The 24,465-nt window shown below is 44.3% G+C and overlaps 1 protein-coding gene across 1 annotated transcript in view; it reads left to right on the plus strand.

Moving 5' to 3' along the window:
* Positions 1–24,465, plus strand: part of LOC140209904 (signal peptide, CUB and EGF-like domain-containing protein 3) — a 373,983-nt gene that overhangs the window by 67,988 nt on the left and 281,530 nt on the right. Inside the window, exons 2-3 of the mRNA XM_072278560.1 lie at positions 10,203–10,325; positions 13,633–13,758. Coding sequence (XP_072134661.1) covers positions 10,203–10,325; positions 13,633–13,758 — 249 coding nt within the window. The remainder of the gene's footprint in view (positions 1–10,202; positions 10,326–13,632; positions 13,759–24,465) is intronic.

The following is a 24,465-nucleotide window of genomic DNA, read 5'->3' on the forward strand; positions in this document are numbered from 1 at the left end:
ACTCTGTGCAGTAGTTGAAGTCCGAGGTGTAAATGATGAAGAGAAAGGGAGACAAGACAGTCCCCTGTGGAGCCCCAGTGCTGCTGATCACTCTGTCAGACACACAGTGTTGCAAGCACATGTACTGTGGTCTGCCAGTCAAGTAATCAAGAATCCATGACACCAGGGAAGCATCCACCTACATCGCTGTCAGCTTCTCCCCCAGCAGAACAGGGCAGATGGTGTTGAATGCACTGGAAAAGTCAAAAAACATGACCCTCACAGTGCTCGCTGGCTTGTCCAGGTGGGCGTAGACACGGTTCAGCAGGTAGACGATGGCATCTTCAACTCCTAGTCGGGGCTGGTAGGTGAACTGGAGGGGATCTAAGTGTGGCCTGACCATATTTGGAGGGCACGGCCCAGATCCGGGTCAGGAACCGTTCAGCAGTCTTATCACAGTTGGAAAGAAGCTGTTCTGAAATCTGGCCATATGAGTCTTCAAGCTCCTGAGCCTTCTCCCGGAGGGAAGAGGGATGAAAAGTGTGTTGGCTGGGTGGGTCGTGTCCTTGATTATCCTGGCAGCACTGCTCCAACTGCGGTTTAAAGTGAATCCGAGGTTGGAAGTTTGATTTGTGTTGGGCTGTGTTCACGATCTTCTGCAGCTTCTTCCAGTCTTGGACAGGACAGCTTCTATACCAGGTTGTGATGCACCCCAGAAGAATGCTTTCTACGGTGCATCTATAAATATTAGTGAGGATTTTAGGGGACAGGCCAAATTTCCTTAGCTTCCTCAGTAAGTAAAGGCGTTGGTGGACCTTCTTGGCAGTGAACTCTGCTTGGTTGGACCAGGTCAGGTAATTTCTGATATTGGCCCTGAGGAAGTTAAAGCTTTTGACCTGTTCCACTTGCGCACCACCGATGTAAATTGGGTCATGCGGTCCGCTACTCCTTCTGAAGTCAACAACCAATTCCTTCATCTTGCTGACGTTGAGAGATAGGTTATCGTCTTCTCACCATGCCACCAGGTTCTTAACTTTCTCTCTGTACTCAAACTCATCATTACCCCAGATACGGCCTACAATTGTGGTGTCATCAGCAAACTTATATATTGAGTTCAATGGAAACTTGGCTACACAATCTTGGGTGTACAGTGAGTACAGCAGGGGCCTGAGTACACAGCCTTGTGGGGCATCGGTGCTCAGAGTGATTGTAGAGGAGAGCTTGTCCCCTATTTCTACAACCTGGGTCCTGTCTGTGAGGAAGTTGAAGATCCAGCTGCAGATCTGAGTGCTAAGGCCCAGGTTCCGGAGCTTAGGAATCAGTTTATTTGAAATGATGGTATTAAATACATCTTGAAATGCATAACTGTGTCACTAACTTTGCTATCCTTATCCATATTCACTATTTCTCATGAAAGATCTCAAGCGAATCATTTAAATATGATTTACTTTCAACAAAACTTTTATCAATTTTCATTTATTAACCTAATTTTTTAAAGATTAAAGATTAGCTTTATTTGTCATATGTGCATCAAACCATACAGTGAAATGCTTCATTTTACATCAAATCAGATCATCGAGGATTGTGTTGGCAGCCTGCAAGTGAGGCTACGCTTCTAGCACCAACATAACAGGCCCACAACGTACTGAGCCTAACTGTACGTCTGTGGGATGTGGGAGGAAATGCACATAATCATGAGGAGAACATTCAAACAGGCAGTGGCAGGAATTGAACCTTGATCAGATGGTTGGTTGCTGGCTGGTGCTGTAAACCGATTGCATTAACCATTATGCTACCATAATTTTTCCAAGTACCAATAATCTTGTGTTGATTTAACAGCCTGAAGGTGTTAATTGGCATCATCAGCTGGTATTTGATGGCCAATATGATGTTAGAACTTCTATCTATCAGATTAGGTAGCTCTGAGGAGGTGCTGGTTCTAGGCCGATGCCCCTGACTGAAATGTTGTGGGAGAAGACTGAACATTGGGAGCAGCAGGTTGGCTGTCGAGGGTTGTGTGTCCGGAGGGCTGAGCCTCTCAGGTGCTGTCTCTCTGGGTATAGAGCTCGGAAAAAGCGACACAACAAGACTTTTAGCATCATAAATCAGCGAGTTGTTTGTTGCGTCTCCCCTCTTGCTGTGAAATGGGGACACCTCTTTTTCCCTTATTAGGGAGAGAGAGAGAGAGAGAGAGAGAAAGAGCAAGAGCCTGTGGTATGTCGAATTACCGGGTGAATGAGTAGTTTTTGGGGTACGTTGGTCTGTGTCTTTATTGATGCTTTGCTGCACACTTGAGTGCCTGGTAGAGGGTGCCGATGCTTTTTGCTGGTGGAGGGGGTCGTTGCCTTGCTGCTGCCTGTGCGTGGGAGGGGGAGCTGGGGGGGCTTTGGGGTTCTAATGTTTAACTGTCATCCATTCTTTGGGGCAGTCCTCTGTTTTTGTGGATGTCTGTGAAGAAAAAAACATTCAGGATGTATGTTGTATACATTTCTCTGACATTAAATGTACCTCTTGAAAATATTTGCTGTTTGAATGAGATACAAATTATGCTGCAATGCTGTTTGAAGACTGGAGCTATTCTTCAGAGGTCATTGCCAACATCTGTCTCTCAATCAACATATTATCAAACTCTGTATTCCTTGTTTTGTGGGATCTTCCTGTGCATTAAGGCTATCAGTACTTCATTGATTGTGAAGCTCTGAGATATTCTGACGAAGTGGAGGCAATCTGCAGTGAAGTGGATGGCTGGAGCTCCACTGAACGTCCACCCACTTGCCATTCTTTGTGATGACCAATAGTTCTCTTGGTGTTTGGTGATGGGGGAAGGTGGTGGGCTCGTGTGTGAGGACAATCTCTTCTGGAGCATTAATGCGATGAACAATAAGCTGAATTTTTCCTCATCCCCCATCAGGATGCTCAAAGCATAATCCTAACAGGTACAAAATGATAAACTTCTGCAGAATAAAAAAGACGTGATTGACTAATGTCTTCTAGTGAAGTCTTAGTCCATCTGTGTCTCCAAAGTCACACCAACTTGGTTGACTCTTTACTGCCCTTCAAAATCTTTCAGCATGCACATACAGTTCAAGAGTCAAGAGGAATGGCATTAAATGTTGGGCTTGCCAGTGACATCCAGATGCTGTGAATGAAAAATACTGTTGCAGGCTCCATGTCCTTTTCAGACCAATGTGCTTTGGTTAGAGCATGATATCTGAGTCCTCTAATGAAGTGTTAAGGATCAACTTGAATCAACATATACATTTATTGTGTTTGGGTGAATAGAGAGCGTTGAGGTAATTTGTTCTTTCTTGGTGTTGACTCATATTTCAAAAGAGAAAGGTGAGTTGTTGAAAGTGAATTTTGTACTCTCAGTCATACTGACAGAGTTAATCAGGGAATCAGATAGAGTATTAATCCGATTATAGGAGATATTGTGGTAATCATATGATATGGCACTTTGTGTCAGAAGTATCATCAAGAAAAATATGTACTGATTTTCCTTCTTATTAGGTTTATATAAAAGATCAAATCCATGTTTATAATTCTGACTTCCATAACACTAGAAATCTAACAGTCTTGAAGCTATGAGTTCAGAAACTTGAATTCGGACAATTTTTAATTGAATACCTGCACCAGGGTACACAGAGCTCGTAAGTTCTTTTTATACTCAATATAAAAGCAACCACTTATAAGTTTAGATTTGCCAGAATAGTCACAATGAGTTCCATACTGAGAAATGGACAAGAGATCATAGTGTTTTCCAAGTACAAATACGCAGTCTTCGCAGTATTCCAGATATATTTCTCTGGTTAAAAACAACCAGCTGTTTAATGAGGCCCTGCCCTCTGGATTGTAACCAGGGATTTCATAAGTGAGTGTGGAAACAACGGATAAATGTGGGCAGTTCAAAGTGATTGCAACAGGTTATTGAAGCAAACTTTTAAAGTTTTCTTCTGGAATGAGTAAACTGTACAATGAACAGCAGTGGTTCAGGCATCCTGGAGGCTGTGGTAGAACAGAGGACCCTCCAGAAAATCCTGGCAATTCTGGACAATGTTTCTCACCCTCTGCATGCCACCTTGATTGAACAGAGGAGCACTTTTAGAAACCGACTAAGACAACTGCGCTGCTCCAATGAGTGCTATATGAGGTCATTCTTACCCTTGGCCATTAGCCTCTATAAATAGTCAACCTATATTTGGGGAAGTGATCTTGTAATATTTGTCTTGTAAATCTTGTACATCTTATTTTTAAGGTAACTTATTTTTCTTTCTTTCTTATTTCTCTTCTAATATTTGAATATTTGTGTACTTGTACTGCTACTGTGACACTGTAATTTCCCTTGGGATCAATAAAGTATCTATCTATTTAACCTGTGTGGGATCATAAGTTGTGACATTTACACTCATTATTTAAGGGTCATAAGTGAATGTTACTGGAAAGGTGGCCTTTGTTTAGTTTCTTGTGAATCTTCCTCCGTCAGTTTTTCATCCTCCTTTCAAATCCTGGAATAGGCTTGCTGTTTTGAAACTTTAAATAATCTTGGAAAAGATAAAATGTTCCAGCTGTACAAGATCACAACTGTTATGGATAGGTTACATAGAAAGAGGCTATAGATGGTTCAAAGTCCAGGGAACATTGATTTAAAGTGATGGGCTAAAGGTGCATTAGGGGTGTGAGGAAAAATAATTTTAAGCAGAGGGTGATTATGACCTGGAGCTTACTCCCTGTGGGGATGGTGGAAACGGTCAGTCATAGATTATATGTGGAATGGGTTAGGCACTGAGTTCTGTTGATGGATCAGAAATGTTAGTTATGTTTCATGCTCCACACTCAGATGAGTATGTCCAGCATTATTCAAGATTCCCAGTTTCGGCAGATTTTTGTTTGTGGGAAATAATAAGAAAGAGAAAGAAAGGAGGAATGAAGCTGACTATAAGGACTCAGAATAAACTTGAATGGTGTCCCTCTCTGGTGTAATCATTCAGTCCTTGATAGTGCACAGCTGTTCATGTAAGTTATAGGAGTAAAGTAACACATCGTCTAGTTGTGTATGTAAACATTGTGAATGGTCTTACCTACAGGTGTTATTTAATAATAAAACTACACAATGAAGATTTTGCTTCCTGAATACTTTTGGTTGTATCTTATCAATTTTGGGTTGTTGATCATGGAAATCACCATGGAATTTCCCTATCACTGGAAATTCCCTATAATTGTTATTTCAACCTAGTCTTCCCTCTGTCTCAACACTCTGCGTTGTCTTCCCTCTGTCTCAACAATTAAACCTTGTCTTCTCTCTGTCCCAATACTCTCCCTTGTCTTCCCTCCTTCGCAACACTATACCTTGTCTTCCCTTTTTCTCAACACTCTCCCTTGTCTTCCCTCTGTCTCAACACTATACCTTGTCTTCCCTCTGTCTCAACACTATACTTTATCTTCCCTCTGTCTCAACATTCTCCCCGGTCTTCCCTCTGTCTCAACACTCTCCCTGGTCTTCCCTCTGTCTCAACACTATACCTTGCCTTCCCTCTGTCTCAACACTCTCCTTTGTCTTCCCTCTTTCTCAACACTATACCTTCCCTCTGTCTCAACACTCTCCCTGGTCTTCCCTCTGTCTCAACAATATACCTTGTCTTCCCTCTTTCTCAACACTATACCTTGTCTTCTCTCTGTCTCAACACTCTCCCTGGTCGTCCCTCTGTTTCAACACTCTCTCGAGTCTTCCCTCGGTCTCAAAACTGTACTATGTCTTCCCTCTGTCTCAACATCATACCTTGTCTTCCCTCTGTCTCAACACTATATCTTGTCTTCCCACTTTCTCAACACTATACCTTGTCTTCCCTCTGTCTCAACACTCTCTTTTGTCTTCCCTCTGTCTCAACACTCTCTCTTGTCTTCCCTCTGTCTCAACACTCTCCCTTGTCTTCCCTCTGTCTCAACACTCTCCCTTGTCTTCCCTCTGTCCCAACACTCTCCCTTGTCTTCCCTTTGTCCCAACACTCTCCCTTGTCTTCCCTTTGTCCCAACACTCTCCCTTGTCTTCCCGCTGTCTCAACACTATACCTTGTCTTCTCTCTGTCTCAACACTATACCTTATCTTCCCTCTGTCTCAACACTCTCCCTTGTCTTCCCTGTGTCTCAACACTCTCCCTGGTCTTCCCTCTGTCTCAATACTATATCAAGCCCTCTGTCTCAGCACCTTACCTTGCTGTGTCCCCATACTTCTTGATGTACTTCATACCATTTCAGAATAGAAGTATGTTGTAGTTTTGCTTCATTGGTCCATTTGATGTTTCCAGTTATGTTTATTATTGATTTTCAGACCTTCAATATTACTTCTGTTTTCATTTGTTTAAAAGCAATTGTGTCTTTTAGATGTGCACATTTTGAATTTCCTACTGTTTGTATAGCCCCTCATATTAACCTCTTATATTCTTGCCATGTTGTTTTCTTCTCTATATCCAATCAGTCTGGGCCTTTCAATATTCAGTAAGTATTTTCTAACTTGGGATATCTTTGCTGGCACTTTTCTCTATTTCAGGTGTCAGAATATAGGAACAGCCAAGTGTATGGCTTACCCCTGTTTCGAAAAATCTATCCATCTATGGCATATCCAACCTAATTAACCTCTCCCTTTCTGCTTTCCATCCTTCCATTCTCTTCTTAACTTCTGTGCTTGGAAATGTGCTGAAAATGATATGAAGGCACAATACAACTGCAAGCTGTTTGCTTCCTTTCAGAGCATGGTGAAATTATCTTAAAAATAACGGAGATGCTTGTTAGTTGAAAATAAGCAGAATTATTTCTTTGTCTTGGGTGAGATTCAAATCAGGGCCCCAAAACTGCAAATCATTTGTGCTCTTTGGATTTACGTCTAAATGAAACTGAAGAGGTAAGTGAAAGGAGGAAAGGAAATCGTATTGGTCATTTCTGGCCGCCACAAAAATAGTAAGGGATGTGATTGCTGATCCAATACAACACCCTTCTTTACTTTTTATATTCTTAAATGGATAGGTACCAACCTGAATTTAGTAGTACAATAGGTGATAATTTTTTCATGAAGTAATGAATAGAAAAGACGAAAAAAAATTGTGATGTGGGCGCCACTACCACCTGGTTACGGAACAGAGCAGGGTTGTTCGAATCCAGTTATGCAGTGTATCTCAGAAAGATTTCAGCAGTTTATAAAGTTGATATATTAGAGTGTAGAAGATATTGCTAGTATACTCCGTAAGTATTGGTGACAGTATCTCCTCCTCACTGACGATCCACGCTGGCGCACCTCAGGTGTGTGCTTAGCCCACTGCTCTACTCTCTCTACACCCACGACTGTGTGGCTAGGTACAGCTGAAATACCGTCTTTAAATTTGCTGATGATACAACCATTGTTGGTAGAATCTCAGATGGAGACGAGAGGGTGTACAGGAGTGAGATATGCCAACTAGTGGAGTGGTGTCGTAGCAACAACCTGGCACTCAATGTCAGCAAGACAAAAGAGGTGATTGTGGACTTCAGGAAGGGTAAGATGAAGGAACACATATCAATCCTCAGAGGGATCAGAAGTGGAGAAAGTGAGCAATTTCAAGTTCCTGAATGTCAAGATCTCTGAGGATCTAACCTGGTCCCAACATATCAATGCAGCTATAAAGAAGGCAAGACAGTGGCTGTATTTCATTAGGATTTGAAGAGATTTGGTTCGTCAGCTAAAACACTTGAAAACTTCTACAGATGTACCGTGCAGAGCATTCTGACAGGCTGCTTCACTGTGGTATGGAGGGGCGGCTACTGCATGGGATCAAAAGAAGCTACAGAAAGTTGTAAAATTAGACCCATCACCCAGGACATGCCCTCTTCTCATTGTTGCCATAAGGAAGGAGGAACAGAAGACTGAAGGCAATTCAGGAACAGCTTCTTCCCTCCTACCATACCATTCCTAAATGGACATTGAACCCGTGAACACTACCTCACTTTTAAAAATATATAATATTTCTGTTTTTGCACTATTTTTATTATTCAATATACATATATATACTGTAGTTGATCCATTTACTTATTTCCCCTTTCTATATTATCATATATTGCTTTGAACTGCTGCTGCTAAGTTATGATGATTATGAAGACACGTAGTCCTCTTTTATTGTCATTTAGTAATGCATGCATTAAGAAATGATGCATTATTTCCTCCGGTGTGATACCACAAAACACAGGACAAACCAAGACTGAAAAAACTGACAAAACCACATAATTATAACATATAGTTACAACAGTGCAACAATTCCATAACTTAATGAAGAAGTCCGTGAGCACAGAAAAGTTCAAAGTTTCTCAAATGTCCCACATCTCACGCAGATGGGAGAAGGAAGAAAAACTCTCCCTGTCATGTCGACCACAATTCGACTCTGAGTCATCTGAAAACTTCGAGCTCTGATCAGCTCTCTGACACCGAGTACTGAGTGCCATCTGTCTCTGAACGATTCAACCTCTTTCTCGGTTGCCAAAAGCAGGCAAGGCCGGGGATTTTTTGAGGCCTACCCTCCAAAAGATTCCCGACCACACAGTAACCACAGCAGTGAACAGGCATTTCAGAAATTTCTCCAGATGTTCCTCTGTCCTTTCACATCCATTCTCCATCAAATCAGAATTGTCCATGGCCCCTATTTAACAGATACAATATTATTTTTCACCAGAGGGCTGCGCACACCAAGTGCGCTGCCATCTTCTCCCCCCACTAACAAAGTTAACAAATTTTATGCCATATACCAGTGACAATAAGCCTGATTTTGATTCTGAAGTACCCATGTCATGTAGATACAAAGTGCCTCAGAGTACAGCATTAAAAATCCTGGAATTTATTCCCTTCAGTTTGGTTTTAAATTCATAATTAGATTTCCACATAATTAAGTATGAGAATCTGAACAGTCTCTTATTTTCAGAATCTCAGGAATGGGCACCAGTAGGGTGGCACTTTTTTTTAACTTGGTGGCTCTGACCTAATTGTGTGGTTGGAGGAAGAGGACAGAGTGAAGGCAGTTGAGGTTCATGGTACTTGGCTTGTCTTGTCATGAAGCAATTATAAAAACATTAATTACCTTTTGAACTCACTTCTGGGCTGGCTACTGCCCTCCCAGCATTTATCCGACAATCATTGCACTAATTGTCATACAATTGAGCATTACAGTTCTGTGTATGTCGCAGGACTCTGATTCTTGCTTTGTTCATGAGCCCTGCTAGATGATAGGTTGATAGTCAGGTTAAGTTAGGCTCATGACATGATTCTAAAGAGAAGCGTCCATGCAGTACTTGAATCACAAAGGCTAAGGGAACTCGGCATATCTCCAAAGACCCTCATCAGTTTTTAAAGATGCACCACAGAGACATACTATCGAGGTGCATCACAGCAAAATCGTAAAAAAAATGACAGAGTTGTGAACACAGTCCATTCTTTCATGAAAACCATTCTTTGTTCTGTCGACCTGTCTACACTTTCCACTGCCTGGTGAAAGTAACCAACATAGTCAAAGACCCCTCCTCTCTTCTCTTCTGCCACCTTCCATTGGGCAGAAGATACAACAGCTTGAAAAGGGCAGGTTCTTTCCTACCGTTATAAAACTCCTGCATAGACCTCTTGTTCAATAAAAATAAATTCTCAATCTCTTAACCTACCTTGTCATGGCCAGTGCACTTTAGTAGTCTACCAGTTCACACTTTTAACTGTAAATTTTTTGACATTCTGTTATTGCTTTTTCCTTTGTATTATCTTGATGTACTTATATTTGGACTGAACACCTCGATGGCATGCAAAATAACATTTTTCACCATATCTCAATACATACATATAACAATAATAAACCAGTTACTAATGTGAAAGGCTATGGAGCAATGTGGGTAGGTGGAATTAGTGTAGAAAGAAACTACAGGGAGCATGGTCTGTTTTCCTTCTGTGCAGTTATAATACTCTGTCTGGAAAATAATTTGATTCAAACTTCCATTCAATTGCCAGTGTGAAAAAGTTCAGTTTTCCAAATGAATTTAGCAAACAAAATGAAGCTAGCTGCAGCCCAATTCTCAAGCATGTTGTGTATCAAGTAGATGGATTGGAAAATTGTCCTCTGTCAAAGCATATTAGATCCAAGATTTTTCACATACCACAGCAGATTATTATGTTTAACACACTACAAAGTAATGATCCTTTCTTAATATTTCATGCTTTTACTTTTCAGATGTTGACGAATGTGTTGAAGGAACAGATAATTGTCACATTGATGCCATCTGTCAGAACACCCCCAAGTCATACAAATGTATCTGCAAGTCTGGTTACACAGGAGATGGCAAACAGTGTGAAGGTAGTATAATCCTAAGCTATATTACAAAATTCACAGTGTATTACCACCTAATAAACAATGTTCTGTCTTTCTTTTCCATTTCTTACATCATTGATATTACAAAGTGGGTTCATGTCATTTAGCCTGATTAATGCTTAATGTCTGTGTGTGCATTTCCTGTATTGGGTGAAGCCAAAATTGAGAAAGTGCAGAAAATGTTTTTCTCATAATGACTTATTAATTGGAAATATTGGAATGAAGAGCTGATCTTTCAATGACATGACTGTGGTTACATTGCCTTCTGAAATAGGAATGAATAATACTGTTATTTTCTGTACCTGCGTCACAAACATATCTTTAGTTGTAATTAACATTAAAGCAAATTTCTGTTCCTTAGTTTGTTGTGTTGAAACTGTGGACACATTTCTGCTTTTTAAATTCCTCCTATATTTTGGCATCCATTAGTGTCATGAGACCATGGATTTGCACTGTGGAACCTTTCCAGGGCGCAGGCCTGGGCAAGGTTGTATGGAAGACCAACAGTTGCCCATGCTGCAGGTCTCCCCTCTCCACGCCACCGATGTTGTCCAAGGGAAGGGCACTAGGGCCGATACAGCTTGGCACTGGTGTTGTCGCAGAGCAATTCCTCCTACTTTTAATTATATTATGCATTTTTTTCTTATTTGTAAATTCTCCAATGATAATATGAACGATGCCAAGTATTTTAAAATTTGGAAGCCTAATTAGGATGCTGTCATAGAAAAACCCATTGTTGATTTGGATTGTACAAAAGCTCCAAGAATCATTATGCCTCAGAGACATTACCCACTTATCATATCCCTTATACTGACATGTTCTTCGAGTAGAGCTCAATCTTAATCTATGTAGACTTTCCCAGCACGGCAGTGGCTAATACAAGGGGACATAATCTGAAGGTGACTAGAGAAAAGTGTAAGGGGGGATGTCAGCGGCAGTTTTTTTACACAGAAAGTATTGGGTTCATGGTACACCCTGGCAGGGATGGTGCTAGAGGAACATGCATTAGGGACACTAATGAAACTCTTAGAAAGGTGCATGAATGAAAGGAAAATTGAGGGCTTTGTAGGAGGGAAGGTTTAGATTGATCTTAGAGTAGGTTAAAAGGTTGGCATAACTTCATGAGCTGAAGTGCCTGTACTGTGCTGTAGTGTTCTGTGTTCTAGGAAGGTTACCAAATCATCATTTCCCACGTGTTCATGCACTGCTGAAGTACCACCCTATATTAATCTGTAGTTTATAATTATTATATTAGAATATTTTACCATAACTTTTGATAATTATGAGGTTACTTTTTAAGGAAATAATGTCTTTATAATCTGAAGAAAGCATTCCTTATCAAATGATTGATATAATGTAAAATCTCTCGGGGGGAATTGAAAAGCTGTTAAGTAGCAATAATTCAGGTTCAAGCATTTGACATGTTTTTAGAGATGTTCTTGAAGATAACTTCTTAAATATTTAATGGTGAGATACTATTCTTGCTGTAACTGTATTCATTGTTTTATATTAGAGGAACCATTACTTGAACATTAACCTGGAGAATCAATCAGAATCAGGTTTACTATCACTGACATAAGATTGTGCAATGTGTTGTTTAGTGACAGCATTACGGTGCAAGATTTAAAATTAGTGTAAGTTACAAAGATAAATAAATAGTGCAAAAGACATAATAAGGTAGTGCTCATGGGTTTATGGACTGTTCATAAATCTGATGGTGGAGGGGAAGAAGCTTCTCTTAAAATGTTGAGTGTGGGTCTTCTGTACCTCCTCCCCCTACGATAAGTAACACAAAGAAGGCATGTCCTAGCTGGTGAGATGGCAGCTGCCTTTTTGAGGCAACACTTCTTGAAGATATCCTGATGGGGGTGTTGGGGGTTGTGCCCATGCTGGGAATGGCTGCGTCCAGAACCCTCTGCAGCTTCTGTGATCCCGTGTATCGGAGACTTCATGCCAGTTAGAATGCTCTCCAAATGTACAATTTGCAAGAGTCTTTGGTACATATGTAATCTCCTCCAGCTACTAATGAAGTAATGGGAGGAGGGACCTACAATAGGTGCTAGCATTTTGAACCGGCTTCTCACCTGGAGGGAATTTCAAGTTTAGGGTTCATTGACACTCTCCAAAATTATTACACAGTTGAAGCATATTAAAAATCATCCTGTGGAACACTTTTAAACATGCTGGTGGAGGTAAAACGTGTGTGCTTATCTCAATTGAGCTACACTAAATACAATTCTTACTAGTCTGTTTATTTCTTTTTGTCAAATTATATGTAATATACTTGCTGTTTCCAGCTTACACGGTCCCCTGTTTACAAGAGTTCCATTACCGAAAACCATTCATCACACAAACTGTACATAATATATAAATGAACAAAAACAGCGTCTGGGAGAGGATCACAGCTACAGCGGTGACGGGAGGGTGAGTGGGCACTGGAAGAGCAGCTGCTAGCCAGCCTCAGTGACTCAGTGAGTGGGAAGGTGAGCCTGCTGAGTGCTTCCAGCTCTGCTCAGCTCACCCAGTTGCAGCTTATTGGGTGCTGAGGTAGGGGGTCGTGGGAGAGGGGAGGGTGGGGGATGCACCCGGAACTGCCTCATTCCCACCTGGCAGAAGATGCCTGCAGCTCCACAGCAGCCATCAAATCCATCATCATGCATCACGCTGCTGTCCCAAACCACTTCTGTACGACAGTTGGGCATTTGCAACCTGAGCAAAACTTGATTTACAATTGGTGTATTTTCACTAGTTTGCAGAAGAAGCAATAAAATTGTTTGCATACTCTCTGTGTCCTTTATGTACAAGTATCATAATTTGCAACTCTGTCCAAATGTGGGCAGTGCTTCATTTTCACAGAATTGGAAATTTCTTTGTGTTTAGAAGTGGAATGATCTCCAGAGTTGATGCAAGTAATTGCATTGCAGAGTAGTTTAGAGTTTCTATGTTAGGTATGTTTCTAGTAATCACTGGGGGTGGGGGTTTGAGATTTGTTCTATGCATGTCATTGGGAGATAACTCAGAATGATGGAACAGAGTCAATTCATCATCTTCTCAGTGCAGCTGTTTCATTTTGTATTGAATATCAATGAAAGTGACCATGCAATTCATTTTTACTGAAGATGGCATATGCTGGTGAATGATTACCTAATTTAACAAATATTTAATTAATTTAGCATAAATTAAACCAAGAAGTGAGGCTAAAAAGTGAGGCATATTCTGAAGAAATATAAATCTTCTGCTTCTTATTTGTTTGACTACATGTGTACTGACCCTAAAATTAATTGTCTTGCAGATATTGATGAATGTGACAACGAATACAACGGTGGCTGTGTTCATGAATGCATCAATATTCCAGGGAATTACCGCTGCACGTGTTATGATGGTTTCAAGTTAGCACATGATGGCCATAACTGCCTTGGTAAGCAGCTTACCTTCTCACCCATCCTCTGACAATTTCTGTTGTCGATAGGACAGACCAAATACGGATGTAACGTTTGGCATTTTTTACTGCTATTTCTAATCGAGATGCAAACTTTAGTGTCAGTTCACTCATGAGATTCTCTGTACATAGGTAAATAATTCACCAAAATTACAATTCCTAAGTTGTCCAAGAATTTAACAAAACATCCACTAACATTTTCATCTGCTCTTTGCTTTCTATCATTTCAAATGGCTGTGGATTGCATGCTACTTCAGTGAGTGAAATATTTGATTCGCTGTGCGCAATAGATCTTAGAGCTAACCTCCATCATAGGATACCCTTCTCTGGGGCGACATAATGGGGCAGCAGGTAGAGCTGCTGCCTCAGGGCTCTGGGGACTCTGGTCAATTGATCTGTGTGAAGTTTGCACTTCTCCCTGTGATGGAGTGGGTTTCTTCTCTGTGGTGGAATGGATGAAGTTTGCACATTCTCCCTGTGATGGAGTGGGTTTCTTCCCAGTGGCTCTAGTTTCCTCCCACATGCCAAAGACATGCAAGTTCGGTGAATTAGCCACTCTAAGTAACTCTGCTGCGTCAATGAGTGGATGAATCTGGGTGGAGTTGATACAGATGTGAGAAGAATAAAATGGGTTATGGTGAGGTGAGTGTAAATGGATTAATATAAACTTGTTCTGGCAGAGCCAGGTTCAATATCTCTGGCGTATGTTGTTTTGCAGTAGCAGTACATTGCAATATGTAATAATAAATAAATGATAAACTACAATTACATGGGTGGACATGCTTTCATTGTCCATTCAGAAGTCTGATGACAGTGGGGAAAAAACTGTTCTAAAATGTTGAGTGTGTGCCTTCAGGCTTCTGTACCTCCTCCTTGATGGCAGCAACGAGAAGAGGACATGTCCTGAGTGATAGGAGTCCATAATGATGGATGCCACCTTATGAAGATGCCTTTGATGCCAGGGAGGCTAGTACCCATGATGGAGGTGACTGAGTTCGCAAACTTCCAATCCTGTGCAGTGACCCCTGTATACCAGACAATGAATCAACTAGTTAGAATGTTCTCCACAGTGCATCTGTAGAAATTTAGACAAAGGGGAATCGGGTGATGTTGTGTACTCGGGTTTTCAGAAGGCCTTTGACAAGGTGCCGCACATGAGGCTACTTAACAAGCTACGAGACCGTGGTATTCAAGAAAGATACTAGCATGGATAAAGCATTGGCTAATTGGCAGGAGACAAAGAATGGGAATAAAGGGAGCTTTTTCTGATTGGCTGCTGGTGACTAATGGTGTTCTGCAGGGTTGGTGTTGGGACCACTTCATTTTATGTTGTATGTCAATGATTTTGATATTGGAATTGGTGGCTTTGTGGCCAAGTTTGCAGATGATGTGAAGATATGTGGAGGGGCAGGTAGTGTTGAGGAAGCAGGGTGTCTGCAGAAGGATTTAGACAGATTAGAGGAATGGGCAAAGAAGTGACAAGTGGAATACAGTGTTGGGAAGTGTATGGTCATACACTTTGGTAGAAGGTATAAAAGCATGGAGCATGGAGACAGAAAAATCAGATATCTGAGGTGCGGAGGGACTTGGAAGTTCTCATGCAAGATGTCCTGAAGGCTAACTTGCAAACTGAGTCAGTGGTAAGGAAGGCAAATACAATGTTAGCATTCATTTCGAGGACTGGAAGCTGAGGCTTTATAAGGCAGAGGTAAGGCATCACTTGGAGTATTGTGAGTGGGTTTGGGACCCTATTTAAGAAAGGATGTGCTGACATTGGATAGTGACCAAAGGAGGTTCAGGAGAACGATTCTGGGAATGAAAGGCTTATCATATGAGGAGCGATTGATGCCTCTGGGCCTTCACTTGCTGGAATTTAGATGAATGAGGGAGGATCTCATCAAAACCTATCGAATGTTGGAAGGCCTAGATAGAGTGGATGGGGAGAGGATGTTTCCTATATGGGGAAGTTGAGGACCAGAGGGCACAGCCTCAGAATAGAGTGGTGTCCATTTAGAATGGGGATGAGGAGGAATTTCTTTAGCCAGAGGGTAGTGAATCTGTGGAATTTGTTACCATAGGCAGCTGTGGAGGCAAGGTCATTGGGTGTATTTAAGGCAGAAGTTGATATATTCTTGATTAGTCAGGGAGTGAAAGGTTATGGAGAGAAGAAAGAAGAATGGGGTTAAGAGGGAAATGGACTCAATGGGCCGAATGGCCTAATTCTACTCCTATGTCTTATGGATATATAGTCTTGAGGCAGCTCAATCAGTTCTTCTCGGGCTCTGGTATGTTTGTTGCCATTTTGAAGCAGGTGGGAACCTCCGACTGCAGCAGTGAGAGATTGAAAATGTCCTTGAACAGTCCCATCATTTGTTTGGCACAGGTTTTCAGTGCTGTGCCAGTTACACCATCAGAGCCAGAAGCCCTCCTGAGAAAGTTCTGACGAGACAGAGGCTACAGGGTCTGCACGTACTGCAGGGGTTTGCACAGGGATTCTCCCTTTCAGAGGAGGTTGAACTCATCTAGTAGTGAAGCTTCACTGCCATTGACGATGTTGGTTTTGCCTTGTAGGGAGTAGTGGCCTGAAAACCCTGCCAGAGCTGATTCCGTTTCTAACTTCAATTGGAATTGTCTTTTTTTTTGGCTCTTAAAAGAACCTTCCATAGGCCGTACCTGGACTTGTATAGTTCTGGATCACTGGTCTTGAATGCCACAGATCTAGCCCTCAGCAGATTATGAATCTCCTGGTTCATCCATGGCTTTGGCTTGGGTACGTCCGGTATGTTATCAAAGGCTCACACTCATCCACACAGGTCTTCATAAAGTCGGTGAGAACTGTGGTGCATTCACTCAGACCTGAACTTGAATCCCTGAATATTGTCCTGTCCACTGACTCACCACAGTCCTGTAAGTGCTCTTTGTCCTCCCATGACCATACCTTCTTGGTTCTCACCTCTGGTGCTGCAGTCTTTAGTCTCTGCTTATACGTTGGGAGTAGAAGTACAGCCAGGTGAACGGACTTTCCAAGATGCGGGTGTGGTAGTATAACAGTGGTCAAATGTGTCGGCTCCTCTGGTTCCACAGGTGATATGTTGGCGGTAGCTGTTCGGAGATTGGTTGAAATCCCTCAAGGTGATAGTGAAAGCATTAGGGCGCAGTATTTCGTGGTTGCTGATCATGGTGCTCAGCTTTTCCAGTGCTTGTCTGACGTAGTCCTAAGGTGGAATGTACACTGCTACCAAGATGATGGCGGAAAGAATCCCTCAGCAGATAATATGTAGACACTTGACTGCTAGATGTTCCAGTTTGAGTGAGCAGGGCTGAGACAGGACCGCCGTGTCCGTGCATCACAATGATTTAATAATGAAGCGTACTCCCTGAAGCACCTTCAATTACTCCAAAAGACTGAGGTTTGGTAAAATATTGAAAGGCTTTTATTCGCTGTACAATACGACCTCCACAGTGAGTGTCTGCCCCCGGACTGAGGGGGAGGGGCAAGACGAACACCTTTATACAGGACTCTGTGGGAGGAGCCACAGGGGCAGTCAGCAGAGGTGTGTGTCCAGACAGGTAACCCAGTTACAACATATATACATGGTTTACCACATTCACCCCTCCTTTTTTTAAAAAAGAGTCCCGCGGGGTGAAGTGATTGACAATATTTACAAGAAGTATGTTTACAGGTTAAGTCTATCAGGCGGTCGAGTCCGTCGCTGTGATCTACGTAGCACCGGCGGTGATTGCACCGGCGATGGCGGTTGTGCTGGCTCCGGCCTGACTTCAGGTGCCAGCACGTTAGGCGTCGGTAATCCCTCGTGCGTGTGCGTCGCGCCCGGTATGGGAGTGTCGTGTGGTGTCTGTATAGGGTTTGGGGTGCACGGTGTCTCGTAGGTACATACATTGGTGAGTATGGGGTCAATGGTCACCACAGAGTGTTCAGGGTAGGGGCCCGGAGCTCCTGCGGGCGCCAGGTCGCGGATGGAGACCGTGTCCTCCCGCCCATCAGGTAAAACCATGTAGGCATACTGGGGGTTCGCATGAAGTAAGTGAACCCTCTCGACTATCGGGAAGTATTTATTGCTCCTCGCATGTTTCCGGAGCAGCACTGGTCCCGGGGACGTCAGCCAAGGTGATAGGGTGGTTCCAGTGGTCGATTTTCTGGGAAAAGAAAAGAGCCGCTCATGAGGGGTGGCATTGGTGGACGTGCATAACAGGGAGCGGATGGAGTGGAGTGCCTCGGGAAGGACTTGCTGCCAGCGGGAGACCGGCAGTCCCTTTGACTTGAGGGCTAAGAGTGTGGCTTTCCACACTGTGCCATTCTCCTTCTCTACCTGTCCATTCCCCCGGGGATTATAGCTCATGGTCCTACTGGTTGCAATTCCCCTAGCCAGTAGAAATTGGCGCAGCTCGTCACTCATAAACGAGGACCCTCTGTCACTGTGGATATAGCATGAGTACCTGAACAGAGTGAAGAGCTTGCGCAGGGCTTTTATAACTGACGTGGTAGTGGTGTCGGGGCAGGGGATGGCGAAGGGGAACCGCGAGTACTCGTCAATTACGTTAAGAAAGTACACATTGCGGCCGGTGGAGGGAAGGGGGCCCTTAAAGTCAACACTCAGTCGCTCAAAGGGGCGGGTGGCCTTGATGAGTGGTGCCTTTTCGGGTCGGTAGAAGTGCGGTTTGCACTCTGCGCAGACTTGGCAGTCCTTGGTCATCATCCTGATCTCCTCAAGGGAGTAAGGCAGGTTCTGGGCTTTCACGAAGTGGAAAAGCCGGGTGACTCCCGGGTGGCAAAGGTCTACATGTAGGGCGTATAGCCAGTCGATCTGCGCACTGGCGCATGTTCCCCGGGATAGGGCATCGGAGGGCTCGTTGAGCTTCCCAGGCCTGTACATGATGTCATAGTTGTAGGTGGAGAGTTCTCTTCTCCACCTCAGAATTTTATCATTTTTGATTTTGCTCCGCTGCTGATTATTAAACATGAATGCGACTGAGCGCTGGTCAGTTAGCAGGGTGAACCTTTTGCCGGCAAGATAGTGCCTCCAGTGCCTTATAGCTTCCACTATGGCCTGGGCCTCTTTCTCTACCGCAGAGTGCCGAATTTCAGGGCCTTGAAGGGTACGGGAGAAGAACGCCACTGGTCTTCCTGCTTTGTTGATGGTAGCAGTGAGCGCAAAGTCGGAGGCGTCACTCTCTACTTGGAAGGGAATGGCCTCATCCACCGCATGCATTGCTGCTTTGGCAATGTCCCCTTTTATGCGGTTGAAGGCCGTGTGGGCCTCGGCAGAGAGGAGGAATGTGGTGGACTTGACCAGGGGGTGGGCCTTGTCTGCATAGTTAGAGACCCATTGGGCGTAATATGAAAAGAAGCCCAGGCACCTTTTGAGGGCTCTGAGGGTATTGGGAAGAGGGAGTTCCAACAAGGGGCGCATATGGTCGGGGTCAGGGCCAATGACTCCATTCTCAACGACACATCCAAGGATAGCAAGTCGGGTGGTCCCAAATACACACTTGTCCTTGTTATAGGTGAGGTTGAAAGATTTGGCTGCTTGGAGAAATTTTTGGAGGTTGTTGTCGTGATCCTGCTGGTCGTGACCGCAGATGGTGATGTTATCCAGATATGGGAACGTGGCCTTCAGTTGGCACTGGTCCACCATCCGGTCCATTGCCCTCTGGAAGACAGATACACTATTCGTGACACCAAAGGGGACGCGCAGGAATTGATAAAGCCTGCCGTCTGCCTCGAAGACAGTGTAAGGGCGGTCCTCCCGGCGGATGGGGAGCTGATGGTAAGCGGATTTTAGGTCTATGGTCGAGTACACCTTGTACTGTGCTATCTGATTGACCATATCTGCGATGCGGGGTAGAGGGTACGCATCGAGCTGCGTGAACCTGTTGATGGTCTGGCTATAGTCCACGACCATCCTATTCTTCTCCCCGTTCCGAACAACCACCACCCGCGCCCTCCAAGGACTTGTGCTTGCCTCAGTGACCCCCTCCCTGAGCAGCCGCTGCACCTCCGACTTAATGACAGCTCTGTCCCCCGTGCTGTACCTCCTGCTTTTAGTTGCCACAGGTTTACAGTCGGGGGTCAGGTTGGCGAACAGCGGTGGGGGAGGGATCCTGAGGGTGGAGAGGCTGCAAGTGGTGTCGGTAGTGTGGCAGTTGGCATGATGTTGGGTGGGATGAGCGGGTCGGTGTGTGTGTGTGGTCAGTAGCGGGGTACGTGACATATCTCTACAAAACAGGGGATTTATGACAGTAATTGGCAGGAGGGGCCCATCATACTTCATTATCATGCTTTTCAGGTGGCTCTGGAAATCCAACCCCAACAGCACAGGGGCACAAAGTTGAGGCAAGACCAGTAACGTAAAGTCCCGATATTCTGTGCCCTGCACCACTAGTGTCGCTATACAACCCCCCCGGATGTCTGTTGTATGCGACCTGGAGGCCATGGTGACCCTCTGACTTACCGGCCGTATCATGAGTCCACAATGCTGCACCGTGGCCGGGTGGATAAAACTCTCTGTGCTGCCTGTGTCAAACAGGCAGCTTGTCCTGTGCCCCTCCACCAGGATGTCCATCATTGACATTGCGAGCTGGTGGGGAGCGCTTTGGTCGAGGGTCACGGAAGCCAGGGTGGGGTCTCTGTCTTGGTCTGGCGTGGTGGGGTGCCCCGTGAGCACCCGTTGGTCGTAGGCGGTGGGAGGTGGCGCCGACCAAGATGGCCGCCCCCATATCTCACACGTGGTGGTGGCGTGCAGGGAAGATGGCAGCAGGCAAGATGGCGGCCTCCATGTCTCGCACGTGGTGGCAGTGTGCAGGGAAGATGGTGACCCCCACGTCTCGCACGCGGTGCTGCTTGATCCCGCTCGCGGTTTTGACTTACAGACCTTGGCGAAGTGGCCCCTCTTTCCGCAGCTGGAACAGGTAGCTTGTCGGGCCGCGCAGCGTTTCCGGGGGTGCTTCTCCAGTCCGCAGAAGTAGCACTTCGCGGACTCACGACTGGCGGCAGCTGAGGTCGATTCGCCGGCGGGTTGCGGGGTCTGCGGCACCCATGAGGCCATCGGGGGATCGCGTGCCTGGAGAGCCTCGGAGTTATGCAGAGCAGCCTCCAACGTATCAGCCAGCTCGATCGCCGAACTTAGGGTAAGATCGGCTTTTTCCAGCAGCTGCTGGCGCACGTACACTGACCTGGTCCCCGTGACGAAGGCGTCTCTCACTAGGAGTTCTGCATGCTGCGCCGCCGTCAGCTCCTGGCAATTGCAGGCTCGCACGAGCGTCCGTAGGGCCCGGACAAACTCAGCACTCGATTCCCCAGACCGTTGTTGCCGTGTCGCTAAGTGATGCCGAGCATAGACGCTGTTTATCGGCCGCAGGTATTGTCTTTTGAGTGCGTTCATCGCGCCGTCGTAGTTCGGCTGGTCTCTGATTAGCGAATAAACCCGTGGACTGACCCTGGAGAGTAGAACTCTACGCTTCGCTACGGGGTCGGTCGCTTTAATCTCCTCTAGATACGCTTTGAAGCAGGCCAGCCAGAGTTCGAAAGCGTTTCCAGCGTCAGGCATTTGCGGATGGAGGTCTAATTTTTCTGGTCTCAGGGCCTGTTCCATGTTTTAAAATGTACAGCGAATAAAATTGAAGCAGCTTCAATTACTCCAAAAGACTGAGGTTTGGTAAAATACTGAAAGGCTTTTATTCGCTGTACAATACGACCTCCACAGTGAGTGTCTGCCCCCGGACTGAGGGGGAGGGGCAAGACGAACACCTTTATACAGGACTCTGTGGGAGGAGTCACAGGGGCAGTCAGCAGAGGTGTGTCCAGACAGGTAACCGAGTTACAACATATATACATGGTTTACCACACTCCCCCCCCCCCCCACCTTTAAAAGGCTCAACTGACTTGTCTTTGCAGAGAATGATGAAGCCACTGGGCTGCAGTGTGACATCTGAAATCCCGGATGTGAGCCATGTTTCTGTGAAGCAAAGAATGCACAGTTCCTTATGTCCCTGTAGTATTGCAATCTTTCTTTGAGGTCTTCAGTTTTATTTTTCGGAAACTGTATCTTTGGCAGCAAGAGTTGGAGCTTAATGCCTCTATGTTTCAATCATAGCTGTAGCCCAGCACATCTTCCCCGCCTCTGTTTTCTTAAACCTGAGTCTGTCATTTTGGGGTCTGTTGATTTTGAGGATCAATAGATTTTGTAAACGTATTAAAATTATGTTGTTTACTGAGGTACCCGTGGTTGTGATTTCAGTTGTTCACGTCCTCAGTGGGAATACCTGATGGTTCCCATTAGAGCTACATGCAGAGTAGCCACTTATTGGCATTACATTGGGATACTGTGCCTACGCATCTTCAGTGCTGTCCATTTCCAAAGTACTGTTTGCATCAAGCAGCATTTCTGTTCTCTCCACGTGTCCTGTAGAAGATTCAGATATTCGATTGTAATTTCCTCTATTTTTGTTCTGTTCCAGAAATGTCAGTTTTGTTGTAGTTAGTTCTCCTGTGTTTTCTCTCGTTATTGGAACCTCACTTTCCCTTTCAGTGACCACTGCTGCCTTTTTACTTGTCAGTGGCTATACATTATGCATTAAGTTTCACCAAAGTTTCAGTGTCTCAGTCATTTCCCCTTCCCCTGCAGCAGAGTTTCAGCCTCTGTGTTCAGTGCAGTCAATCACTGCATCCTGGCAGCTATTGTTATCCTCATCAAAGCACCTTTTATTTTTCTCATGCCAGATATTGTGTGCTTTACTTATCACGAGCTGTATTGAATTGGGAGGTGGCCTGTGATTGACTGTTGTAGAGCTGGTGAGTGCTGCAGTAAATCAATTCTGGGCGGCAGCAGGAGCTCCAGAACAGATGCTGATTTTTTAATATACAGTACTCAATTCTGTCACATGCATACATGCTGCATGTAGCCATTTACCTAAAGACTTGCAACAATGAATAGCAAGAGGGAGGTTCTGCTTGGGTGCCCAAGGGGTTGAACGCCAGGAATGTGAGGATTTTAATGACCTCACATACAAGGTTGATACTGGTGAAGACATCAGCAAGTTTGAATTACCAGCAGGTGCACAGTTAGAGTTTCACCACAGTTTGATCCTATTCAACACAGCTCTACCCTCACCTTACACGTTCCTTCATCAACATTTCTAATAGCTGCGCTGTCTGAAGTGTGCTCATGTACATAGCTGACAGACACGTTTCAAACTTACACACCTTCGCAGCAGTCATGGCACACATATAACTTAGAAGTGACACAAAGCACTTACCTACCGAAAGTTAGTAACTGCAGGGTGCAGCAGCAGACTGGTGTGGCCCCATCATGTCTATAGATTGAAGGGAATACAGGTGTTCATCATAGTCACAGAGTGTTCATTGTCACAGTCACCGAAGACTCAGAGATTATCACAGTCAGTGATATGTTCATATATGTTCTTCTCATGTTCCACTTTCCTTTCATCTCACTATCCCCCTTCATACAAAATAAATAATTCTTTGCTGCTCTTACCATCTTCTTGACCAGTGCCTTTTTCGTGCAAGAAACCCTATCTACTTAGACACAGCTGAAGCAAGTCATTCTGCCTTTCAATGCTCTGGATATCCAACAGAACTATATCTGTACGTAAATCCACTAGACTCTCTTCACCATCTGGTCAGAGATTGGCACTCCAAGGACTGTGCATTTGCACATCACTGACTTTACACTGTAGAGAAGTAGCAACTTCAAGAGTTTGAGATTGCCTACTTGTTTTGTTCCAGGGGACTGTTTACTTTGGATACAGTATTTATAAGGCTGGTCTAGTTAGGTTTCTGGTAAACGGTGACCTCCAGAGCGTACTGGTTGGAGACTCAGTGATGGTCACACCAAGTAAGTGGTTTAACTTCCTCTTAGTAAGTAAAATGTCTACTACAAATGTGCCAGACAACAGAGACAGGTGTTTTGTGGTGTATACTTACAGCTTATTAGCCCATTCCTGAAAGTTGTCCAGATCTTGTTCATTATAGACATGGACTACTTTACTTATGGAGGATTTGCAAACAATATTGAATATAATGCACACATAAAAAACATCCACACTTCTGAAAGGAAGGTCTTTGGTGAGACTGCTGAAGATGCTTGGGCCTTGGATACCCACCTCAGGAGCTCCTGTGTTGACATTATGGAGGTGCAAGCTTTCTTCATCTGACATGTATGTAACTCCATCTTCTGGTGGTTTCCCCGGGATATCTATTGGCTTCTTGCTCCTTGCCACACAACCAAATGCTGCCTTGAGACAAGCACAGTCACTCTCACCTCTCCTTTGGAATTTACATCTTACTCCGGGAGATATAAAGCAGGGATGCAGTACTGAGCTGAGTTTTCTATGCAGATTATCCATGGATGAATGCCATTTGATTGCCAGCTTCCATTACTGAGAGTATTAGTTATATTGGACTGCACTTGCCTTGCTTTCATTGAAGTGGACATACCTGGGCAATGTTCCACATTGATGTGTAAATGTCTGTGTTGTGGCTGCACTGGAGGCAGTCGAGTCACAGCTCATTCAGTACTACCACAGGGATGTTGTCTGGTCTCATAGCTTTTGCTGTGTCCTGTCCTTCTAGTCATTTATTATGTGGAGTGAAATAGATGGGCTGAAGACTGGTTTCTGTGCTGGTGGTGATCTTACGAGGAAGAC

This window comes from Mobula birostris, chromosome 14 (assembly GCF_030028105.1).
Source record: "Mobula birostris isolate sMobBir1 chromosome 14, sMobBir1.hap1, whole genome shotgun sequence".
Taxonomy (NCBI): Eukaryota; Metazoa; Chordata; class Chondrichthyes; order Myliobatiformes; family Myliobatidae; genus Mobula; species Mobula birostris.